Raw genomic sequence first — 27,025 nt, 5'->3', positions numbered from 1 at the left:
TGAGCTTCAGAGGTGCTATTCAGTGGGTTTTGTTTTCTTTTATCTTTGGACTGAGTCAGAACAGCTGTTTCCTTCCATTTCCAGTCTTTGTGTGCAAAGCTAAGCTAACCGGCTGCTGGCTGCAGCTTCATATTTAAAGGTCAGACATGAGGTTGGTATTGTATCTTCTGCCAAAAAGCAACTAAGCGTATTTCCCAAAATGTTAAACCATTCCTCGGACACTACTTGGTGCTGTGGCTTCCTCCAGCAGCTCAAAAAAAGTTTGGGTTTTGTTGACTCTGCTAAGATCTAATGTTTGTGTATAAGGCGCAACACAGTTTGAGTCTTTATACTGGGGATTAGTATGGATTCTTTGAGAGCTCCCACAAGGAGCACAACCTTATCTGCCAACGGAAACACAGAAAGCTAAATTATTAAAGCGTTTCAAGACATTTATTAAGGGACCAAGTAAGATGATGTTTTCACATCTTTAGTGCTGACCACTCGTTGCTCATTTTTGCATTTCCCACAGTTACTGTGATTGTCTTTTTCCTTGGCGTGCATCTTTTCTTGGTGACGACAACCATAAACACAAAAACAATCTATCATTTATAGTTACGACTCCATTAAATAAGAACTAAACAATGAATGCCTTTCTATCTGTTTTGTACACAGTTGCCTCAAGCAATGCATTGTTCCCCATCAGGACATTGTAATTCCAAGGACACACACACTCAAACACTATAATACCTTGGCACTGCTCACTGTATACTATTGGCACCATCGAACACAGTGCACAATCTATCTGTGAACTGTAGCCAAGAAGTCCGGTCTGTCTTTGTTTTCTGGGAACAAAACAAACTGAAAGGTTGCTTCATTTGTCACTTCCATTGTCCCTTATTCTGTTCAGGGTCATCACCTCTAATCAGTAATGGAGGTGATTGAGAGATTTAGAGATTTAGAGCGCTTTCACACCAGCCTTGTTTTGTTCGGTTGAATTGAAGTTGAGTGCGCTCCCCAATTTGCTACGGTTCGTTTGTGCTGCCGGGAATGCAGCGATCGTACTCGGGTGTGCACCAGAAGTGGAGCACATAAGTGGGCCGAGACCTGATAGAAGAGGTAGTCTCGGGCTTTGGCGCATATTTGGACCAACCCAGCTCCTGTAGGCAGCTACGTGATTTATGTAATGATTAAATACCTCCCCTGTCACCACCACAACAACAACAACAACAACACACGATGTAATAACCAAGGACCAATGCCAAAATCAACCCCTGCAGTTGTCTCTCCTTTGTGACATCTCTTGTGGTCGGTGCGTTGTCTGCTGTCACTGTTTACATTCTCAGTGTTCTGGATCTACATTATTGCGCCCACTCCACACACATCTCACCAAGTGCTTTCCCCCCTTTTTCATACCAAACCTTTACTGAGCCGAAGTGCAGATACATGTTGGTTCATTTTAGCACGTCATCAACTGATTTGGACCAAATCAAATGAATAGGTGTGAAAGCGAACTAGACCCGCTGGAATATATATATATATATATATATATATATATATATATATATATATATATATATTCATTCATTTTCAAGTGGACTAGAAACTGATCAGGTGTGAAGGCGCCTTAAGATACAAATGGAATACAAAGTAAAAAATAAAAACAGGAAGCCTAAACTGATATTGGCAACTGAGGAAGTTGCAGACACGCAACAATCCCAGCAAGTAGTTATAATTAAGTTCAGATAAGGGCATTAAAAAATCAATCGAATAAAGAGCACTTTACACTGACTAAATGCCACAAAGGGTGTTTGATTTGTGTCTTAACGCATCTACTTGTTGAGGTGCATGTCTGTGTTTTCATGGACATTCTCTCCCGTACGAGGATATAATGAAAAGAGAGGTTTGAACTCAGCTCAAACTCTCTCTCTCTCATACACACACACACACACGCACACACACACACGCATGCACGCACGCACCCTCTCTTTGCTGTTTCTTGACAACCTTTCCTCCCAACCTCTGTTTTTTCTCTCCAACACTGTTGCCTATCAACATTTATCTCAGTCACTCTGTCTCACGTTGTGTCCCTAACTCTGCCCAGCCCCTCTTGTTTTCATGAGGACTCAAACACCAAATTCACCCACATGCCAATGACTTTCAATACAATGTTCACAGGTCTTGGGAAAAACTTCTGCATGTATGACAGTTGTATAAATCCTTTAGGCTCCGGAGGAAGCTGCGTGAAGTCAGATTCTGCAGCATCGATTTGGAGAAAACTTTTACACTCTCCATCAAGAGAGATGGAGAGTGCTAAATTTGTGGAATACTGTTTTACTGTTTTACTAATGCTGTTGTAACAGAGTCAATTATACAGTATTAATATGTGCTATAGAGTTATATATACAGTAGCAATATCTAGTATTATAATTATAATCAGTGTTCATAGTTCTAACGTGACATGTAAGTCCTCCAAAGACAACATGTGAAACGTTTGAGACCCAGTTTCTGTACCCCAACATCAACTTCTGTGTCTCTATACCTGATGTACCCAGCTTTTTCCTCTCTCATTTTGCTATTGTATAGAGGTAAGTGTCATTGTTGTGTTTTAGGCTTTGTCAAAATACGTTTAAGTTTACCTTAGCTTAAACTATGTGCAGTATGCCAATGTTTCTGTGTCATTTAATTTGTGTAGGAGCTCAAAAGTACATGACTGATGGAGGACTTTGTTGTCTGCCTTCTTAACATGAATGGCTCTGAGATATCCTGTTGTGGGCCTTTGCACATAAACACACGCAATACTGTAGTCTATAGAATACTAAATTTAAAAGGTGAAATATCCGCTGATGTAGCCAGGTTTACTTTAAGGGATAAGTCCAGGGTTATTCAACAGTTCTCTTACTATCAACACATCCCATGAAAAACAAGCAGTGAACTGATACTAACAAGTAGGCTACATGTTAGAGATAGAGCTCCATGATTATCCAAAAACTTTTAAAAACACACTGAGCCGAATGTTGTTTCATTGAAACGGTCTTGGATGCTGTAGTTTATTTTGAGTCGATCCCACACACGACATCTTGCTGTCATAATACTCTTAATACTATAAATGCACCAAATCTGGGAATGAAAATAGTTAAAGTTAGTATTTCTCTCTTGCACATCCATATTTAGTTACATGGAGCTTGTGAAAGGTCCTTTGACTTTCTTATTATAACTGCATAGTATAAATAGCACGAAGTATAAATAGCCCCACTGGTAATAATCTAAGTAAATCACTGGTTATTGCTGGTGTCTCTGTTTATACATTTCCTGATAACTGAGCACAGTCCTTTAAAGGAGTGCTGATTTCTTTCTCCAGTGTGATGCTTAGATGGTCTGAGAGCAGTCGTCGTCAAAGTGGAATGCTAGTCTGGAAACAGCTGTAGAAATAACACTGAGCCACTACAGCATGTGGAAACTCAAACTCACAATAACACATCGGAATACAAAAGAATGTCACACACTTTTGGCAGCTTTAGTTCTAAAAAATATTAACATGAATATCAGCCTTCAAAAATTCACGTCGGACTCTGCAATGCCGGTCTACATACAATACAATACACAGTCTGCTGTCAAAGTTGCTGCTGGAGAATGGGAAGGGCTGAAAGAGCTGCAGCAGCGTCTCTTGGCAACCAGAGTGCTCAAGGTAAGGGATGTTTCTTAAGAAGCAATTTCTGTTTGTAATTACTTTTGAAAGCATTCTGAATGAATTAAAAATGAACGATGTGCACAAACATTCAGACTCAAATGCTTCCTGGGATTGATTGCAAAATTGCTACTTCACAAGGGCTTAAGGCGAAGGCAAGGGAGGGTCTATTTAATTGAAAGAAAAGGGAGTCTTGATTTATTTTGCACAGTATATCAGTGCATCTTGGTTTTGATTGGATCAAGAAGGGAGCCACACACTGATAACAAAGAATATAAAGACTCCAGTTCAGGCCTCATTGTCATTTACTATATTCCAAAGGAAACAGACCTCAACTGAGGAAATTAAACACTCTACACACTCTAAACACACACTATCCCGAGCCAAATATTCATACGATGCCTCACAATCGTAGGACAATTAAATGTTAGCGGGATAAGTCGTCAAACTTGCTAAAAATTTGTGCATTTGTTTGTCAAGGATTTGTTGACAGAGGTTCAAAATAAAGGATTGGCTCCGTTCTGATAACTTCCTGGCCTGTAAATTCAGACCCACATCTATCCAGGCGCAGGGTCTGGCAAAGAGCAATAGACCTTCCCAACTCGAGGGGCGGCAGGAATGCATACATTTCCAAACACCACCGCATGCAAGTGGATAGCACTATGACCGACTACGCCCAATCAGAGCAATGGTGACGACTTTGACGGCGCAGCACTGTCATCATCCGCTACACCCGCCCATAACAGACAGTTCGGTTAGATTGGTGAGTTGGGATTTTCCGACATACAGTAGTTGATGAGCTCCAACCGTTCATGCCCATTGAAATTTGTTTGTGAAATTTGTTACTGGTGTGTCTGGATTTCCAGGGGTAATAACTTCCCCCTTTCTCTAATTTCTATAACATGCTCTTGCTAAGAGGTAAAAACATAAATATACATTATATGTGTATTTGTGGCTATAACATGCATTATGCAATATACAGTACATATGTTTTATCTGATGAAATACGAATTGTTCATCTGGACGTAGTCTACCACCGAACAATATCTAGAATTGAGAGAAAGCTTCCCTGGCTTTGAGGCATCTCATTGTTCCACCCTGTCATCTTCTTCCAATGTTTAAATAATGTCATTATGTAATATCTCATCCTTTCTTGAAGTTGTTTATTGACAAATGCTGTAATTTGTGTACGCTCACTGCACCCTCCTCTAAATCAATTAGTGACAAGCTACATTTCCCAGAATGCCTTTGGAAAACATCCAATAAATGGCAATTTTTCCATTTAGAGGCAGAATTGAAGCAGAACTGTTGTGGGGGAACTAGTATATCTGTATCTTCCGCATGTGAATTTATACCAGTGTGATTGTCTGCACAGAATAAATGACTGTTTTTAAATTCTGAGGTACTGATACAAAACCTATTTCGAAGTATGATTTTTATCAAACTATTCTGTATCTAATACAAAATGTCTCTATGTTTGGAAAGCATCCACAAGAATGGGAGTTCAATCTCTATGAAGGACTCCAAGTAATAATAGCACTCCACATCCTCAAACCTCAACGTGAGAGCCATACTGCTCTCATGGGATCATGGGTCATCAGATGGGATGATGGGAAATCCAAACATTGCTGTTTTCTTACACCAGATTTAGCTTTATTGGCCATTGCTCCCAGTGAAATGGACTGCAGATGCTGCTGTGACGTAGAAGAGGATTTTGACCTGACCCGGGAAGTCATTATTGCCTGAGGTACGGTGTGAGCAGCAGTCATTTGATATCATCTGCAGGGACATAAATGTGCCTTTAAATGCTGTTTTTGGATGCAATTGCTTATTGTATTTAAGTACTGAACTCAATTTGAGAAAATCCAGACATGGATATAACATTTGCTTAAGGGAAAACGGAACTTCAATGAAAAAAAAAAACAAATAATGTGGCCTAAAATAACTTAAGAGCAAATAGCAGACAGGAATTCATCTGCTGCTATCAAAAACAAAAGAGAAAAATTACCTTTTATAATTACATTATGCACTTAATCATAAGATAACTAAAACGAGTCTGACTCAAAAGAACAATTGAGAGTTGTACTGCTGATGGGAGTGTTTGGCTGAGATATGATAAAACACCAGAAACACAACACCAGCAAAAATATACAGCAAACCGCTCCAGAGCTGACCAAGAATGTGCTCTGCAGAGCCAATACCACAAACTAGGGCTGGAACTAACACTTATTTTCACCATCGAGTCGTTTGCTGATATTTATTCCAAGGGGATGTTTTCATTTAAAACCAGCAAATAGTTTCCTTTGGGAAGCTAGAACCAGAATGGAAACATCGTCGACATCTTGAATTGATAATTATTCAATTAATAAAATTAATACATTTTCTGTACATCGACAACTCTAAGGTCTTCGAACTACAGAGTAGATAAAGACCACACTCGTGGTGATGATTTACATAGACCAGGGGTGTCAAACTAATCCAGTAAAGGGCCGTGTGGCTGCAGGTTTTCATTCCAACCAAGCAAGAACACTTTACTGGATCAGTTTGACACCCATGACATAGACCCAACAATTCCCCCGTAGAGTACGGTGGCAACGAAAACCTTCCCTTTAACAGGCAGGAACGTCAGACAGATCCAGCTCTGTGGAGGAAGGACATCTGTCTGCACCGGTGGAGGAGGAAGAAAAGGAGAGAGAAACAGATGGACAGAGTGAGAGACAAAGACAGACACAAAGACAGACAGACAGACACACTTCCAGAGATGCAAGCAACAAAAAAGTGAAAAGTAAAAAACTCAAACTCAAAATTCATGTAAATATGACGGTGATGATGGTGAAATAAGTATCCACATCCTTTTTGTGAGTGAAAGTAAAATACAACAATGTAAAAGTCCTCTATTACTATTAAGCATTTAATTAAAAAGCATAAACAGTAAATGATCTGGTTCTGCTGAAAAATGATCCCCTGTGACTCATATATTATTTGACATTAGCTGGTGTGGAGCTCATTAATCTACTAATACACTGTGAGATAGTGTAAAGTCTGCTGGTTCCCAACCCAGGGGTCAAGCCCCTACAGAGGGTCACACGATAAACTTCGAAGGTCATGAGCTGATTCATGAGGTTGGAACGAAGTAAAAACAAAGTTCTGTGTCACAACTGTATTTATTTTGGGGACTTTGGACTGAATTATTGCATTTTTGTGAAATATTGCAAAATTCTACTTCTACAGGCCTCAAACAGTTACATGAATGAACTATCTGAGAAGTTTAGTGGGAAAACACCCACTGAAAAACTGAAAGTCTGTTGGATTTACATAAAATAATTATGGACATCAGTTGCACATATTAAAGTTGTTTGTAATGTTTGCTGAAATTGATATATTCCTGTTCCATTATTATATGTTAAACCAACATGACATTCTTATAATAATTCAAAATATTGATATGATGTTATATATATTAGATTGTTTTATGCTAAACTGATTGTTTTTCTATGTTAAATGAATGCTTTTCTTTAATTTGTATTATATATAATTACCATCAGTTGGATCATATTTTGTGTCGAGCTGACCTAACTATCTGACACTATTAAGTTTGGTAGACTTTAAATATTTAAATAACTTTTACAAGCTGATTTGTAATTTACATATATCATTTCCACACCCCCACTCAGTCTACTACAATTTTTCATCTATATTTGCTAAAAATGAAAAAGCACATGTGGCCAACGAACATATCTTCAATTAATAATCCCAGACAGTGCATGATAAACATTCATAACTACTAAAAATACAACCTGCTGGGTAATCTTAATCACATCTTTTGGTGGAACTGTTAACAACTCAAAAGCAACAAGGAACTAGGGCTAGGCATTATGGCTTATAAATAACATATTAGGCTATATCTCAATGCGCGATATATATCTCAGTATTTTTATATCACCTCTAGAACACTTCATGAACGCTCAATTTAACCCTTTAATGCAAAGAATCACACATAAAGCTTTCGGCTTGCATCTACTGACAGCTCTCCAACAACTAGTAGACAAACTTTCTTTAGCACTTATTTTGCTCTACAGACTCTTTCCTTGTTTCCTGCTGCCCTCCCGATACAAACACTCGCCTCATTCGTCCAATTACATGACAGCCTCAATGTTTGCGATATTGTCATTTAATATAGCCGCAGTTTACACTATACGATTTATCACATGCCCCTACAAGGGACCCGTTACATTGTTACATTCAATTGTCATAAGACAAAACATGAAACCGCGGTAACCACAAGTGAAATCACTTTTTAACGTAAAATCTTAATCTGAAAAATATTTCCCTGAAATATAAACTTCAAAATTGGACTTAAGTTTTTGAGTTTATACGATTCACTACTACTATTAATTCACCTCATTCTGGGACGTATGCTGTAAAAGGTGCCTAACCTTACACCCAAGTATAAATTATAGTTCCCTTTACTTCCATCTCTCATTGTTCATTGCACATTACATTTCAGATGAGAAAGCGGCTAAATAATATGAGTTTGGCTCATTGTCTTATCTGCTCAGGGAGACCATTTAGTGACTCAGCACTGACACTGAATTTATAACTCCATAGCTTTCTGACATTTCCTCTAATGAGCTGCTCTAGTTCACCGTTAGTCAGTCAAACTGTCAGAGCTGCTTCTTGTAGCTATAAGGACTAGAGAAGTGTCTGTTGGTGCATGTGTCACACATTATTCCTCTTTATCTATATTCTAGCCCAGGATCCAGACAACCACAAACCCCAAGAGTGCCTGTGTGTGTGTATGTTTGTATGTATATGAATGCGAGGGAAGACAGAGGAAGGATGAAGGTTTAGGAGGATGATTATCTAACTCTGTCATCCTGCAAACACTTCCTCCCTTCTCTCCCCTCTGCACTTCTAAACAGCCCAACAAGTTGAAAATAAGTCATTGTTATTGTTACACAGACACAAAGGGACATGGAGAGGGCTTTCATAGTGAGGGGACACAGCTACCCTTTTATTGTGAATAATGTTAGACATTGAAAGGTGACATTCCTTATTACGGAATTAAGTCCAAAATATTATCTTCTGAAGTAGAGCTGCAATTATTGTATTCTTTTTTTAAATAATCATTGAACCTAATTGATTTTACAATACAAAGCAACAGCATGTCATCATTTCAAGTTATATTTTTGCAAAGGTTTTAATGTTTCTATCATCTTATACATTGAAAAAATCTGATAACTGATAAAAAAGAAGTTCTAAAAAAACCCATTTAGATTTGCCGCTGAAGCAAAGGCCTGTGTAACTATAATGAAACGTACGTTGGCTCCAGCATGCACAATGAAATGATCCTGGAACTGGAACACTTTTTCAGTAATTACTATTAATTCATATGATTCAAATCAAAATGGAACAATTGAAACACACACACACACACACACACACACACACACACACACACACACACACACACACACACACACACACACACACACACACACACACACACACACACACACACACACACACACACACACACACACACACAGCAGTCTAGCACCAGCTAGGCCTCCGTTATCTTTCAAGGCCTTCATCACAGAACAATAAACAGTAACTCTGTTGTGACGGCACACACATGTGATGATACCAGTTGACACAGCAAAGAAAACCTCTACTGGTGCTGAACAGTAGCCCAGAGCTCATTTTTCTTGCTTGGATGGTGTTTACAGGGTATGGCTAGAGCATGCTTGAAGCTGATCGGCTGTCACTGTCATGTCAGGCAGCTGGGGAGTTTGTGTGGACTTTGTGCTACTACAAAACAATTACTGCATTTTGCCGGAACTTAGTTCTAGATTTCTACAATACCCTTCATTTTAACATCTTAAAGTTATTAAGTTGGATTAATTGGGCCACTAGGGGGCAGACACACCCCAAAGCAAACACACTTATGATGGCAGTTACGTGTCGGAAAGCATCAAATGCTTACAAGCATGTGTTTTAACCTAATTTTTATTTCCCTCTAAATTCAATTCCATTCAATTTTATTAACAGTGTCAAATCATAACAAAGGTTATCTCAGGACAATTTACAGAGTAGGTTTAGACCACTCTCTCTTACTTATTTATGATTTACATAGACACAACAATTCTGCCATTGAGTACGGTGGCAATGAAAACCTTCCCTATAACAGACAGGAACGTCGGACAGACCAGGGTCTATGGAGGATGGACATCTATCTGCACCACTGGGGGGGGGGGGGAAGGAGAGAGAAAAGAGAGAAAAGAAAGACTGATGAACAGAGAGAGAGAGAGACAAAGACAGACCGGCAAGCGTACCGCGTCTAGGTAACTCACACTGGTCAAACAAACTAGACGTTAGCCGTGAAACGTGCTTGGGCACGGTACGAATGGACAGTGTGAGTGCAAGACTCATATGTGCACAAAACTTAAATGTGCTGCAAAAAGCAACTTCAGAGTTGGGTAACAGTTCTATGTAGGTTTCTCAAAGGGTTAACCCATTTCACATAACACATTCAACTGATGCAATCTTTATACTGAAATTATGGAATAATGCATCATTAAAGGTAGCTCATAGAAACAGAATGGGAGTAGAACACCCATTGAACTGTTTGCTGTTGTCGTTGGACTAGTTCAAAAGAAAACGGCCCCCAGCACTGACTGCACTGACCATAGAAATAGAATGAGTTAGCCTATGTTGACTTGAATGCCGGTTCTACTCTGATTCTATTTATATGGGGTAGCTACCTTGAAATGCAATACACATTTAAAGAAAAAAGTTGTGCTAACCAAGTATGTGGCAGTGAGAGTCAAAAAGCAGTCAACACACAAGATCCTGTTATGTAACGACCACAAGGAGGTTCGATTACAGCTCAACAGGGTACTTGAACCTGCAGGAGCGAATGTTTGGGATTCAGTCTTCCAGCTGAACACTTGTGGAATATGAGCTGATCTGCACATGATATAAAGTCGGGTTTCTGCGCATCCCTCATTCGGTTCTTGGGCTCTATCTGTTTGCACTGTGAATGAATGGATATCCCCAGTGTTGAAGTCCAGTATTTCTGGCCAGAAGTTCTGTGGAAAGCGGGCTTAACACAGTCTGATCCTTAAAAAACCTGTACGAGGGCCAGCCCACCAGCAGCACCAGGATTTACAGAAACCTAGCTGTCCATGTATGCGTGATTATGGACTTGGTTATTTTCCCATAGCTGGACCCAAAAATAGCTTGTCCAGATTTGAGCTACGCCATTTCGTATGTTTTGGTCCCTGGAGATATAAAAGCAGCACTTTGCACAACAGAGAGGCATTGCTCCCAAGACACGATGGTCAAGCCATAATATGATCATAGCAACATCTCCTTAACTCCTCCAGCCAAGAAAACTCAAGCTCCCGCCCCGGACAGCTGCCTGTAGGCTATGGTGAGAGAGAACAAGACCAGCACCAATACCACAGTCTCTCCCCCACCTATCAGTCAGTGTGGGAGCCAGCACATCCTGACACAGTTCTCAGATATGGTCAGCCTGACACGTTCATCATCAAAGCATCTACTCCCATTGTTTCTTTGTTTTATCCCATTTCTCATTTCATGTCACTTAGGTCTTTCCTTATCTAGCTTTCTCATCGTTGTCACAAAAAAAAACCCTCACACATTTCCTCTCTGTAAAAATGAGGATGCGATTCAAATGTTTAGAACAAGATGGCTCTCATTGTTAAAGCAGAACCAAGTCAGATTTCCTATAGCTTTATATCATCAAATAAACACAATATAGGGAGTTGTTATTGTTTGTGAACCCAAGCATGTGATGATCATTTCCTACCGGGCAAAATAATAGGAACTCTTTGCCCCTCTAACTATAACCCCTGCAACTATTTGTATGCAACCCTGTCGTGTCAGTTATCTTCCCCCCGGGCCGAAAATAAGCACAAGTTTTTTCAGGTACGCGGAGGGGGGGGGGGGGGGGGGGGGGGGGGTGGGCTTGTTGGCTTGTTTGTGTTATGCAAGGGGGGATGACTGGAGAGCAAGTTGGGGGTAGGGACCAAAGTAGCTGCCAAAACACTTATTAATACACTGATAGCTGCCTGGCAAGAGCAGGCTGTTCCAGTCAAAGACACGCTGGGGCACGGGTGGGGTGAAAGTTTCCCACGGACACACTGACTGTAGAGTCAGGCATTCAAAAGTCAAGTAAGGAGCTGGTTTGAGATCGATGTCTTGGGTGTGAGGATTACAACTTGGCAACCCCAGGCAGAGGGGTAAAGGGTACTCCCAAAGACACTTCGGTGAAATGGACCCACCAAAGACAGAAACACACAAAGCAAACACGGAAATAGCCTCTGCTGGTGAAATAAAAGCTGCCTTGCAAATTTTGCGGGGGCAAGTAAGAGGCTGAGGATGGTATTAAAATAATTTTAGTGAGTGCCAGTCTATTACAGAGAGCGACAAGTAAGGAATAATATTGCATATGCATATATACAGTGTTTCTGTGTGGATTATGCACGGCAAACCACACGAAATGACTTCTACAAGGAGAGAAGCTCCTGCAAGTCTTGTGGTGATTGCTAATGTGCATGTGAAGGTGAATGAAAATGAACCGGGAGAAATGCAAATTCTGAGAGGAAATAACAAAACGCATGTCAGCGCATCCACTCTGCTGGGAGCAGGTTCAGGGCAGCCTTGTGTATCTTTACCCCCCATGTCACCTACATTGTTTCACTCTGTGATGGTGCTTTGGAAGGGGACTGAATTTCAGATTCAAGATTCAAGATTCAAGAAGCTTTATTTATCCCGAGGGAAATTATTGTGCAACAGTTTCAATACAAAGATGGGAAAGGATCAGAGTAACAATAAGCTAACATAATCAAATCAAAATAAAGCATAAAACATAAAATAAATCAAACAATAACTAAGTGTGACAGAGTGCAACAGACATTGTGGTTAAACGTAGGTTTATACAATATACAACAATACGCAGCGTGCAGTTTAGCAGCAGATTGAAATAAAATAAGTACAAACTAAATAAGTGATAAGGAGCGATAAGTGATAACAGTGTTAAAAATGTAGCAGCACTTCCTACAGAACTAAGTTACAGTAAAGTACAGTGAAGTGTAGGAAAAGGAAGAGATGCTCCGCCACTGGAATCCGGCCTGATTTGAACCGTTCTGTTTAGTTTTGTCAAATTGCTGTAACAGAAATGTGTTTTAGCTTCTTTTTTTATTCTTCATCATTTTGAATGAAACCATCGTTAATGTTTAGGTTGAATTCATTAGTCCAGAACGACTGCACCTCGGGTTACACTAGGGATGGACGATAATTCAATATGATCATTTATCAGCTTTCACTGGAATCAATATTGTGGAAGAGATTGGTTAAAGATTTTCTGATACACAATTACATCTTAATTGGCAATAATGAGCACATGAACTCACACTTCTCCGAAAATGGCGTCTGAAATACCTGTGGGAATATCATTTGATAATGGCAGTTTCGGTTTTAATACTCAAAATCATCAAATCGCCAAGAAGGGTGTAGTATATGTAGTAAAAAGAATATAAAAAATTTGTATTGTATATATTTACTACATCATTTCTACACAAAAACCATCTGCTGGAGTGAACAAAAATAGGCTTCACCATGTCGTTATTACTGATATATATAATATAATATAATAATATTTCTTAATTTAATTACCAGAATACATGTTATATCGTGATGTATATATCGTCATAGAGATAAAATGACTGATATTGGGACTGAAGATTTTGGACATATTTCCCAGCGCTGGGTTACACGAATACTATAACATGATTTCTGTTCAAACGTTGCTGCATATGAAGCTGATTATAGCTCGAAACACAGTAAAATAGTAAATCACTGCAGTAATACCCATCTTCACTGTCAAGTCATTCCCCTTTAAACTGTGTTGACTCACTGTAGGCTCCTGAACGTTGACCAAGGGACTCATTGGCCATCTGTTGTGTTTCATATTAGTGGAGATAATCACAGCGACACTTTACTCAACTCTATTCTATTTCTATTCATATGGTACTTAGAATTGCAACTGTAGAAGCCGGCAACGAGCCAACTCAGGGTGTGACCTTCCTTCAACCTGCATTCATCCTCAATGACATACTTTACGACCCTGAAGAAAACATATTATATTATATTCATATTAATATAATAACCTTTAGTGCGTCCCTGGCAGATAATGGTATACTTTACAGACCTCAATGTAATTTGTGATAATAAACAGTCCTTGCATATTCCTATAGTCTTTCTATAGAGACTTAATTAAATCTATTGTGTGTGTGTGTGTGTGTGTGTGTGTGTGTGTGTGTGTGTGTGTGTGTGTGTTGTGTGTGTGTGTGTGTGTGTGTGTGTGTGTGTGTGTGTGTGTGTGTGTGTGTGTGTGTGTGTGTGTGTGTGTGTGTGTGTGAATAGAGAGAGATATAAAACTTTCTGTTGTGTTGCACTTTGTTCTATACATAAGGCACACTTTACAATCCCCATAATCTTCCTAAAGTCACTTTTTGTGATATAAAAGTTCAATTGTTACACATTAGGACTGTTTGTTTTAATCAGTTGGCTTTCAATATTATATTGACTGTTGCAAAGCAGTTCTTTTTCATGAGGATAAAACATCCCATCCTGACTTGACCACTGTTAAGTCTCATAAAACAGCTGCAATGAGTGACGCATGGACTGTTGTCTGTTTAACTGAGAGAAAATCAGAGAGTTGATGCTTACCTGTTCTGTGAGTGAGCCGTCAAACTGTCTGCTCCTGTAAATAATCCCATGCTTGTTTGATCCGAGCAGAGAAGAGACTCATGCTGCCCTTCTTCTGTCAACACTGACCAACCGCGACCACTCAGATACAACAGCCAAGCTGGGCACAGTAGCAAATAAACACATCCCTGTAGTCACCTTCAAAATAAAACACTGACTGGGAAACTCCAAGAACAGAGGTGAAGTTTAATTCAATTGCCAAATCATAACAAAAGTTATCTCAGGACACTTTACAAACTAGGTAAAGACCACACTCTATGACTTATTTATGATTTACATAGAGCCAACAATTCCCCCGTAGAGTACGGTGGCAACGAAAACTTTCCCTATAACAGGCAGGAACGTCAGACAAGTTTAGGCAGTAGCAGTGTTGGAAGAAGTATCACGATCCTTTACTTAAGTAAAAGTAGCAACTGTAAGAAATACTCAACTACAAGCAAAGGTCCTGCATTGTAAATGATGCACAAGTAGGCCTAAGTATTATCGGCTACTGAAAGTATCTAAAGTAAAATTACTTAATTAATTATAGTATTATTACTACGTATGTATTCATGTGTAATTAGCATTTTTGAGATTGAGATGATTTGAACTGTTTTATATACTGTTGGGTAGGTTAAGATATTTTACGTACATAATGTGACACATTGGTATCGTGTTGTATAAATTCATCATGTTTTGTTTGTAAAATCCTAACCTGTGAGTTACTTTCACCTCTGGGCACTACAGGTTACAATGATCAGAATCAGAATCAGAATCAGAAAACCTTTAATGTCCAGCAGACAGGGAAATTTGTTTGTCACAGCAGCAACAGAATATTACAAAAAATAGCAAAAATAAGCAATAAAATAAAATTTTAAAAGGGAAGAAATAGAAATAGAAATATATACATATTCACATGATATAGTGTGGTTGTTCTTGTTTGTTTGTTTTGTAATAATATAGTGTGAAGTAAATAAATATGAGTAAATATGACCAAATAGTGCAAAACAGAAGTGACCTTAGTACAGGCATATTGCACAGTGCAGGGTACAGGATGAGGTCAATAGTCTATTGGGAGCAGTGCTGATGGTATGGTCTGACACTGATTCTGTAAAGTCATTATTTAGCACACAAATTCACAGTTACGGTTAGCCAGAAGCATATTCAGACACTAAGGAAACTGAGTAAACATGAATGAAATTGCATTATTTTTTAAAAGGAATAATTTTACTTGATATTTGACAAATTCGATGCTTTTATTTTGACAGTAATGAAGAACTTCCGGTACCAAACTGCTCTTCTCTGTTACTCAGAGACACTTTTATAGAGCCCTAAATCTGGTCTGAGTGACCCACACCTCGCAATAGAAAAGGGACTAATGATATAAATAATGATAATAACAATAAATAATAATAATACCACAATAACGTGACATTAATAAAAACAGGAAAAAGCAGCCACTATTGTTTACAACAAAAAGAAAAACAAAACACTGCTATTTTCACAGTTAAGTGCAATGTAGCCTAGTATAATATAATATCTAATAGTTTATAAAACACATAGAGGAAATGTATAATCATTAGATTATTAAATAAACAGAAAATAATGATGATATACTTTATCGTCTACAGCAGCAACCCATAGTAATTCTGCTGTGAAGTACAACAATGCCATCTGCTGTTTGTAGTTGGTGCAGTATTGTTTAAAAAATACAGTAAATAGCAAAATCTAAAAACAGGAGAAAATATAATTAATGTATAATGCCATTAACAACATGTAATGGCAACGTCATTAACAACATGTAATGGCAAGTTCAATATAAATAATGTAATGTGAGGAGGTGGATATTCCTAAATTATAGGCTATACATTTATACATATTTGGGTTTGTATAAATGCTGCCTTTACTTGTTGCTGGGAAACATCTAACCTGAGGACAGCAGCACATATGTAACCAGCAAAACCAAGTTGTTACAATTTTGTTCCTCTGTAAGCCGTCGATAAAGTATTTAATTGTACTTTAAACGACTACGGGTTGTGTATGCTCTATATTACAGTCATAACAAAGTATCACATCAGTGCACATCATGTAATAAGTTGCTGCTACAACTACTGCATTAAGGTATTTTTGTGACTTTTTTTAGTTTTACATTAGTTTGAGTGGAGAATCATACAAGTCACATCATGCAAAACAAATATGTCGTGCTGTATAGCTTTCAACTATGTGCAACGGAGAGCATTTGATTCAATCTGTAAATTACAAATTCTAGTTTAACGTATATAGTGCACTTTAATTTAAGTTTTAGTCAGCTTTGGGCCTCAAATGCTCACGAATATGCATTTTGTTTTTATTCACTTGAACACTGCAATGAAACATCCGTCCATGACACTTGAAAATCTATTTAGTCTTTTCATTCCCATTTGCAACAAGGACCTTAAGTGTATGGAAGAAGAATAGTCTCAAAAAGATCAATCGAAATGACATGTCTAAATATGCATACATTTATAAATAAACAAATATCAGAATCAGAATCAGAATCAGAATCAGAATCAGGTTTATTGCTAAGTATGTTGGACATACAGAGAATTTGACTCCGGCTCATGCTTTACTCACAGTTTCCAGACATTTAACAGGACAAACCTAAACATAACAATAACAATAACAATAACAGAACAATAACAGAACAACACAGAACAATAATTTAAGATAAAAAATAGAGGTAATATTAAAAATAGGTTAAAACGTGACATACAAATACTGACACTATTTTGTATAAATAAACATGTTTTGTCTCAAATATATTAACACATATCGAAATGATATGTCTAAATATGCATGCATTTATAAAATACAAATATACAAATATCAAACGTTACATACAAATACATAAACTGATTTGTATAAATAACAGTTTATTTGTAAAAATATTTTCAAGATTTAAAAAACAAAAATGCTTGAATTTGCGTTTGGATTCTGCATTTGTGGATCACTTTTTTGCTTTTCTCTCGATTACGTAATTTTTCACAAATATATTGTATTTTGTTTATTTATAAATGCATGTATGTTAATACAAATAATTTAGAAATGTATTAATATTTTGGAGACAAAACACATTTATTTATACAAATTAGTTTATTTATTTGTACGTCACATTTGTATATTTGTATTTTTTATTCATAAATGTATGCATATCTATACATATAATTTAGAAATGAATTAATATTTTGGAGACAAAACAAGTTTATTCATACAAAATACTTTATTTATTTGTATGTCACATTTTTATATTTGTATTTTTTTTTATTAATAAATGTATGCATATCTATACATATAATTCCGAAATGTATTAATATTTTTGAGACAAAACACGTTTATTTATATAAAGAAGTTTATTTATTTGTATGTCACATTTTTACACCTGTATATTTGTATTTTTATTCATAAATGTATGCATATCTATACATATTATTCCGAGATGTATTCATATTTTTGAGACAATACATTTTTATTTACACAAATTAGTTCATTTATTTATATGTGTCAGGCTTTTATATTTGTATATTTGTTTATATATATAAATGTATGCATATTTATACATCTAATTTCAATATGTATTAATATTTTTGAGACAATTCTACCTCCGCATGCGTCATCATGTTTACTGGACGTCCATTGGTCCATCCTGCTCCAACTCTGGTCCAATCACAGCGCAAAGGGGGGGAGAAGCGTGCGCCCCACCTTGTTTCGATCACGTGACGTGAGCTTTCGAAGATGGTGGAAGTTTCTTCTTCCTTGAAGTGAAGACCCGACTGAAACCTAAACATCCTGCCGACGGGGGGCTGGAAGCTCGCTGCAGTGGTCCCAGTTTGGTTTAAGAGCCTCCCTTCGGATCCGGGTACGTAATTACTAATAACTACATCTCTCACCGGTGGTATTTGGTTTTTGCCACAGCCGTTGGACTTTGGGATTCCCAGACAGCCATGATGATGACACGAGCTAAGAGGCTAGCAGCTAGCCAGGCTGGGATGGCAGCCTGTCAGGACTGGCGACCAGCTGACATTCAACATGTTAGTGAGAAACTCCTGTGGCCACACCGCCACTGTTATAAATACACACCGTTAGTGTCAGTGAAGTGTGTTAGCTGACAGCACATACTGTCCCTTACTGTGCGGCTAACTCACCTAGCGTTAGCTCGTTACCCAGTCCTAGTTGGATTAAATTATGTAATCATTACCAACATATTATGGTTTAGCATATCAAAAAAGCAATGTAGAATGGTACTCCTTACACATAGCTGGTCGTTAACGACAATTACCACTCATGCTGGCCACTAATACAGTTGGGATTAATGTGGTTGGAGTTGTTTTTTAGCTACGTGTTGTCATACAGAATGAACAGTGGCAATACGCCAAACCCCATTTAATATCTGGTAGGTTGTGCAGCAACTGGAACTAGATCCCTTTGTGATGACTGCCGCAAGGAAATTGAATTTCCAGCATCTTACAAAATACTTGTGTGGAAAATAAGGAGGTATACAAAAATACAGTATACAAAATATAGTATTATATAAACAATAAACCCTTAGCTATAATACATGTAAAAAGCAAAACAATAAACAGTTAACAATACACTCGTAGATACATATATGTTAAGTAGAGATAAGAATACAAGTAAAATAAAATTCACAGAAAATAAAATCAGACCAGTTAAGTGTAGAGAAACGTATACGATAAAATATATGACTGTATATGGCAGAAATTAGCAGTAAGATTAAATTATCGCTCTTAAGTGGTGGATAAAGTCATTGCACAAAAAAAAGAAGATAAGTGTCCACGTATGTAAGAGCAGATTATTGCACAGTGAGTGACTCCCACTCCTTCTCTTCTGTCCTCTTTATTTCCTCCTCCCCTCGAGTAAGGAGTTGTAGAGGATGATGGCTTGAGGGACACAGGAGTTCTTGAGTCTGTTGGTCCTACACTTGGGCAGGAGCAGCCTTCCACTGAACAGACTCCTCTGGGTGCTGATGACGGTGTGCAGGGGGCGGCTGGCACTGTCCATAATGTCCAGGAGTTTGCCCAGTGCCCTCCTCTCTGCCACCGTCACCAGCGAGTCCAGTTAATGCCGACCATAGAGCCGACCCACCTGATCACTTTAGTCTTCAGTCAGATATAACATTAAGCACAATGATTTACAACAGGGTATTTATTTGCAGTTGCTTTCCACGCCGAATCAAAGTACACTGTTATAATGTTTAAAGCATGTGAAGTATTGTTGAGCAACTTTTTATTGAACAGATACATGCAAGCTGATTAAAGTGCTAGATTTTGTTTTCTGCTTTACTGTCTTTGCTTCTCTGCCTCAGCGAGTCAACTAGAAGCAACAACAAAGATCTAAATTGAGGTTTTCTACCTCAGTAACAATTTATTACCCATGGCACAGATTTTTCCATGTCCTAAAGTCCAAACAGAGATATTATAGAAACTCTCCTCCAGAACAACATCTGAGAAATATTTCTGGGCCTGATTGATCAAATAATAACACCAGCTACGTAAATGTAGTTACAGAGAAATGGAAACAAACCATTTACTAGTTAGATACTTTTTGCTGAGTTTTGTCTCCTTGGATAATTTAACGTGTAAGAAACAGATAAGCAAAGAAGGAAAGAGACAATGATCCTATTGTTAAAGTTATTAAATGTCAGCTACTTGGCAGGGATGTTTGTGTTAGTTTGTGTCCTCGTCTGCCACTGTTGTTCTCTACAGGCAGTATCAAATGTTTAGTCATCTGGTGACCAAACACCAGAGAGGCTGACTGCAGTTTTCTTTGGTGACCCTGTTATTTTATATATATCCTCAATCCCAAGCTCTCCAACATCTCCTGGACTGAATGACATAAGTGATGTTTGATCTTCTGAGACTAGTTTGTGATCACTTAACAGTCTATTCCTGCTCTAAGCATGGATGGTGAATGATATCAAATAAATATGGAACTGCTGTTGAATTGAAACATCATAACAAGAACATGTTTGTCTTTTTGTCTATGATAAAGTGGGTCATCAGGAAGGTATGTTTCTGCGACGTATCCACCATTGTTTTGTACGCTTAGTCATGGTGTAAACAAATGAGCTAATTATCTGGAGAATAGTCTAAAAAACGAAAGATTTTGCTGACCTTTAAATTGCTTCAGGTGATATTGTTCAGAGTGGGCTGTTAAGTACACAACACCAAATAAAGCTTAGTTTCCATCGCATGGTATGGTTCAGTATGGTACGCAATTCACTGTGTTTCCATTATAAAGGGGGCTAAAAGATTAGGCCAGTACCGTATCATTTTCTGGCACTTTTCCGTAGGGGTACCAAAGGTAAATGGTACGGTATGGATAAGGTGGCGCTAGACCGGCTAGACCCACTACAGTCCGTTGATTGAATCCAGAAAATCATCACTCCTCGCCACAATAGCAGGTACCTCCTGTTTTCGTTGTCGTCGCACCGGTATGATGTCACACTACTTATCTCGCTGATGTGGCTGTTGACATTAAGCCTACTCCCCTCCCATCAAGTGCGGGTGCGGTTGGCAATGGAAACACTTGCGAGGCCAGGCTTTGCCTTTCCGAACCGTACTGTACCGAACTGACCCGCACTAAGCAGTGAACACAAAGAGAGGTCATACTTAGAGGTCAAATAGTCAAGGAAATGGTGCAATTTGAGCTCAGATTCAATAAACAATGCTTCACAGATTTAACAAACAGAGATGACCTGCCTGTGGATGATGTTATTTAACTGGTTTAACAATCCAAGTCAAGGCAGGACATTGTAGAGTTTAATATTCAGCGAAAGCCCTCATCTACCAAAGGCAGTCGGCCTGCTTACGAGGCTGCAAAGTCAGCAGTTGCAATGAATTATTGACAGAGCCTAAAGCAGTAGCCAAAGTGAAAGTTTACCTTGGAGCTCCTCACTTTCTTTTGGTCTACCATGTGTATACTGGACGAGGTAGACTGAGGAACATGCATTATTCAGTGACACACCAGGACCAGGTTCTAGGAAAGATCACAGGACCTGATTCCTGTGCCCGGGGTATAGTTGCTTCCAGAGTTCCTACCCGTGTACTGTCAAACATTATATGGCTGGTGTTTACAGTTGGATTGATGTGTAGAAATCCAAGCTACTGTACAAAGTAAATACTTTGTACACACTACCTAACAGCATGTAGGTCATCTTCATGCATTCAATTGTTTGCAGTTGTGACTCTGTTTTCAGTCAGGTGTATTCGGCCCGCAGGCACAGAGCAGGAGCGTAGCTTCAGGTTGTGGAATGGAGTCACTTTAAAGTTGAAGTGCAGACTGGTTTATACAGGCAGTATTTCAAAGACTGCAGGCCCAAACTGTGTCACCTTTATTACCCTCCATGATGGTGCAATGTCTGTTGTGTTTCCAATGACGGTTTGACAGATACCTCTAACAGAGCGGCAGACTAGACAAAACTTGTTATATATCTGTTTTTTTTCTATTCTTATAGCTGTAATGCAATATAAACAGTTGATAATACAGTTCTGATTCCAGGAAGATCATTTAGAAATGTAGTCTCCCCCTCTCTCAAGTTTAAGTACAGGATGGAAAAAAAGGTAACAGATTAACACCGATATAAATGTACTTAATATTATTTATTAACAAATAACAAAGTTTACATTAGCAGCAAAAAGAAAGAAATAACACTTCCATGCAAAGTGCACTGCAAAAAGATATTTTAAAATGTAATATAAAACCCTAACCACTGTTGCAAACATAAAATTGAAGTGACTAGATCAATGTTACTTTATTGCTGTGTATGATATTAATAAAAAATAAATTTCTGGGAATATCCGAATGCTGGATCGGCCTCATTCCTCCGATATCCTATCAGGGTATCGGATCATTGCATCTCTAGTAATTGCATTGCACTACATTAAATTCTTTGTAATAATCGTGTCCAAAGCAACTTACAGTAATGGCATTTGACCTCCAATGGAAAAGGAGCTAGATATCGGCAAAATACAATGTTAGTACGTAGTATGTTACATGGCCGAGGGCCACACGGGATATTATGTGAGACATAACAGGAAGACCATAATTGTGTGTCATTCATAGTGAGGTGTGACAAGACACTCTGCTCACGAGACGATCCACAATATTGGGTTCATTAGATGAGATTTTAACACTATTTAACCTTAAAGTATTTTCTTTACAGGTGCAGTTGATTTTAGCAGAGAGGTGACTTTGCATTGTGCTGGTGGTAGTGGGCTACGACAAAGGCACCATCTTTTTAAAGTGCTTATATACTGTTCGTGTCTTGTCTGTCACTCTGTTTCTGTATATCGTTGCCACCGGGCATCCTAAATGTTGCCACACAAACTATTTAAAATTGGCAGGGGGATCTCCTAGGCTGATTTCAAGGTCAAAGCCAGAGTCCGTCATGCTGGCTGCTGCTCTGCACTTATGTATTGATATTATGAGACAACTTTTCACCGTGGAGAGGTTACATTAGGACATCTTGTCATTTTCATATGTCAAAAGTTAGAAGTGTAATTTTTTAAAGTCTTTCATATTTTGGGCCTTATGTACTTGCACTTTTAAAAGTATGGTGGTTGTCGAAACTGAAGAAGTGGTTGCCATTTTCAGTTAGCCTACGTTTTGTGTTGTGAGTAATTAAGATCAACACTTACAGCTGCCACCACTAAAAGATAAGTCTGTTTTGATGTTATGATAAAAGGTTATGTTGTGATGTTGTATTTTTTCTTAATTGTGTAGTAAGTGTTTGCATAATACCTAATACCTAAGATACTGTGCAGTTAGTTCAGCTTAATGAAGAAAATGTGACAATGAAGAACAAAGGCCTTTTTACAGTAACTACACAAGACTCTTTTCTTAAAGCTGTTTTCACAGTCAATCAACATAATTCGCTTTGCCATTGTCTCTAAAACAGACCACAGTTTGCACGATTAAGCGCACAATGAACATGCAGCATAGTCTGGTTCTGGTTGGACTGTAACAGCAATATTGAAACATCACTAAAAATGTCACTGCTGTTTGCTGTCCCTATTTTCTGGATGTTCAAAAGTGGTGGCCACTGATGGCTGTCCACCATAAATACAGTGAATTATCACGAGGACTGTTTGCATAAGAGAGAGAGTGTGTGAGAACTTAAGTTGTTGGCTCATTTGCTTGAAGCTACAAAATGAGGCATGTAACTGCTTTTGTAGATGCAGGATTAGACATTTTAAGTGTTATTGAATAAATCAGGCTGATTATATCAGGATATTACTGTTGATAGTGGATTACCATATGCTTTTGACAAGACGGCACACACAGATCTACAGGAGTGTATTACATTATGACTTCATTGTTCTCCCACTGCTGCAAATTTGCATCAATTAGTCACCACCCTAATGATGTGTTGTGTGTCTGTGCTGCAGGCCTTCACCCCAGCCCTATGTCATGGCAAGTGGAGTAACCAAGTCGGGCACTACAAACGGTTACCCTATGAAGGCACAGCTACAAATCGTTGGTAAGTCTTCGTCACAGTGAACAGAGGTTCAAGTCGGAAAAACATTTTTTCAAATTTCTCATATCTTTTACATTTTCTGCGAAATTTTCTATCTCTGTCTAAAGATAATACTAGCACTGGTGTAACAAATACAGTGACATACATGATGGCTGAATTCAGTTTAGCTGCTTCAAGTTCTGTTTTCATTCTTCTGTATTTACATAAAAAGAATATCTTTTTCCAGTTTCTGGATTTTTCTGTTATTATTCATGCAGGCTCACTTAAACACTGTCATGGCTTACCGGGCACATCATGAATGGTATTTGTAACACAGGTGCTTTTCCTTCTATGACAGTCAGGCCTGTATTGAGAACTTAAACTTTGCCCGTCTTCTTCGCCTTGTGTCTTTAATTGCGTGGTGATATTCTTCCGTCACTGCATTGCCTAAAAACATTTTGCACTGGTAAAATCCAGATTTCATTTCCGCCACGTTCGCCTGTTCTGCTTTTCATTGAAAGTGTTTCTCTCTGCACCAACATGACCGACTGTCCCCTGCACGCTTCCTTCTCTCTGTCTCCCTGTTTCAGTGCTATCAGCAAAACTAAAAGAGAACAAGAAAAACTGGTTCGGTCCCAGTCCTTATGTGGAAGTGACAGTCGACGGCCAGTCCAAGAAAACCGAGAAATGCATCAACACCCACAGCCCCAAATGGAAGCAGCCGCTCACTGTGTGAGTCAAAGTTTAGCCATATGACATGTGATCCCATTTATGATGATAACACATGTATTGTTCTAATGCTACTTATAAAAGAGATTTAACTCCAGCCAGACCTGTGTTAAACAGTATTTAAAATGCAAATGTTCGGTCTGTTGTGTTGTCAGCAAGCTTGGGTTTGCCTCAGAGTGAATTCTAATGTTTGATTGTTCACAGAAAACATCCTGGAGGCAATTTATTCAGCTTTGATAGACCTCTTACCATAATAGGTATTTGCCTTTATGTGTTAAATGTTACCAGTGTCGTATCCCAGGCAGCTAAGAACAACCCAAACTTTTATTTACAAAAGCCCATGTCTCACAGATTGTATGTGAGCACATATTGAACTTAAGTGTTTGAAAGGAGTTATCAGCACGTCTTGTTAAAATGCTGATAAAGCACTTGTTGAATCAAAGACTGCTCGGGTAACTAAAACAGTTGTCCTTTGGTTGACAAGACATACAACGAAATGTTCAAGGTTCTCAAGGAAAACTAGTGTCGGTTTAACCCTTAATAGCAGCTTTAAGTTGCTCATCGAGAATGTTGTAGTGCTTCGGTCTCGGGAAATTTATAAAGTAAACAGACAAGAATTGTGATCACTATCTGGGCCGCTGGGTGAGGTACAGTTTCACCGAAATTTACAAACACTTGTACAAGTCTGTTGATGGTGGGGGTGTAACAAACCGCAGTGTCTGTTCATGAGATTGCTAACATTCCCCAGAGTTTGAATTGAGTGATTAATGAAACCAATGTAGTTATTTTGAGGTTTGGCTTTTAGGAAGAAGCATATCTTTGAAAATTACTGCTGACTTGTATTTGGCATTCATCATCATTTCCTAAGAATACTTTCCAGACCCTGAGACATTTCTCCAGGGCATACAAAAAAAAAAAAAAGACTTCCTTATAATTGTACGAACTTGCTGGAGTAGCATATGATCTTGATCAAGATGTTTTGCCTGCAGCAGTTCTCTTTTTTAAATGAGTCACCAGGACTTGGTTTTCAGGACGCCTTTTTTCTCTCTCTCTGTAGTTCAACTCTTGAGAATTGTGGTGTTTGTGTGTGTGTACAGGATCAAAAGAAAAGATATGCTATCTCCAAGTGGTTTGCACTCGCAAGGAAAATGCCACACAGCGGTGAGAGAGTGTGTCCGGTTCATTTACAGGAATCCGGTTTCTAAATGTACTCTGCGCACTCACATCGTGTGACATAAGATGTTCTCTTAAGTTTAGTCGGTCCAGGATTTATAGTGTCCATAGCGATCTTAATATAGAGTTCTCCTACAGTTTCTCTTGTCCCGTGGGGGCCTAGTTATTATGTAACAAGTGTTTACTATTGGATGTAATCGGACCTGAGCCCATGTGCTCCCAAATGTTTTCTCACTGAGGGTACTAGCTAAACGACTGCCGCAGTGATGGTTAGAGACACTTGTTTTCTCTGAATAGTTTCTGAACACCATTGTCCGTGGGTTGCTTTTACAATAAGACAAAGACTTTTGCCGCTCACACTGCCACAGTTGCTGATGGATTACACACTAGCAGCTGCTTTCACTGTTTACTTGTGAAAAGAACCTCTAAGCAGTGTTGTCTCACCTACTGAAAGCATTAATGATGAAGTTGATGTTGATTTTATTTATTTTTTTTCCCCCTTTGCTTCCATTGAGTGTTCATTTTGTAGGCTGTTTTAGGTTTGGTCTCGGCCTTTAGATGAAAATGTTTTAGTCCGTTCATCATTTCTGTCCTCATAGTTTGTTGGTGACTACTGAAAACATTTTAGTTGGCTAAGTCATTACATTTAAGTCAAATTGTTGGTTGTGGGAACTGCGACATCAAGGCAATGAATCGCATGTGACATCCATAGACTGTGTAAATTTCAACCAAAGTGTTTTATTTCAACAGGATCGTGACTCCATTCAGCAAACTGGGGTTCCGCGTGTGGAGCCACCAGACCCTGAAGTCAGACGTGTTGCTGGGCATGGCCACCCTGGACGTCAGTGACACACTCAAGTCTAATGACATGAAAAGTGAGTGTATCTCAGGCACACACAGACACACACACACACACACACACACACACACACACACACACACACACACACACACACACACACACACAGACACAGAGTGAGCTGTTCTGCATATTCTTTTTCCTTTTCTGCCCACTCCATATTATTGATTTCTTTCACAGCAATACCAGGAAACTCCCACAGGATTTACTGTGTGAGTGCATCTGTGCTGCAAAAAATGCATATTTCTTTGAGCTATACACACTCAGATTAAATGCTTACTAAACAAACCCATAGGTTTTCCTGTTG

The 27,025-nt window shown here is 38.6% G+C and overlaps 2 protein-coding genes across 4 annotated transcripts in view; one reads left to right on the top strand and one right to left on the bottom strand.

Annotated features, from left to right (window-relative positions):
• calcrl2 (calcitonin receptor-like 2) overlaps positions 1–14,546 on the bottom strand; it is a 32,101-nt gene extending 17,555 nt beyond the window's left edge. The window contains exon 1 of one of the 2 annotated variants that reach the window (XM_083919664.1): positions 14,426–14,546. Coding sequence is in view for 1 of the 2 variants with exons in the window: in XM_083919663.1 (XP_083775789.1) it covers positions 14,426–14,475 (50 nt within the window). In the remaining variant the exon portion in view is untranslated. The remainder of the gene's footprint in view (positions 1–14,425) is intronic. The other variant, XM_083919663.1, reaches the window with a different exon arrangement.
• A 3,654-nt stretch (positions 14,547–18,200) lies between these two features.
• The window catches only part of itchb (itchy E3 ubiquitin protein ligase b), a 29,171-nt gene continuing 20,346 nt past the window's right edge, over positions 18,201–27,025 (top strand). For both annotated transcript variants that reach the window (XM_083920064.1, XM_083920063.1), the window contains exons 1-4: positions 18,201–18,338; positions 23,890–23,981; positions 24,548–24,689; positions 26,610–26,734. In XM_083920064.1, the coding sequence (XP_083776190.1) occupies positions 23,912–23,981; positions 24,548–24,689; positions 26,610–26,734 (337 nt within the window). In that variant the 5' untranslated portion in view covers positions 18,201–18,338; positions 23,890–23,911. The remainder of the gene's footprint in view (positions 18,339–23,889; positions 23,982–24,547; positions 24,690–26,609; positions 26,735–27,025) is intronic.

This window comes from Echiichthys vipera (genome assembly GCF_963691815.1).
Source record: "Echiichthys vipera genome assembly, chromosome: 9".
In the NCBI taxonomy this organism is placed as follows: Eukaryota; Metazoa; Chordata; class Actinopteri; order Perciformes; family Trachinidae; genus Echiichthys; species Echiichthys vipera.
This window is presented reverse-complemented; position numbering and strand designations above follow the sequence as displayed.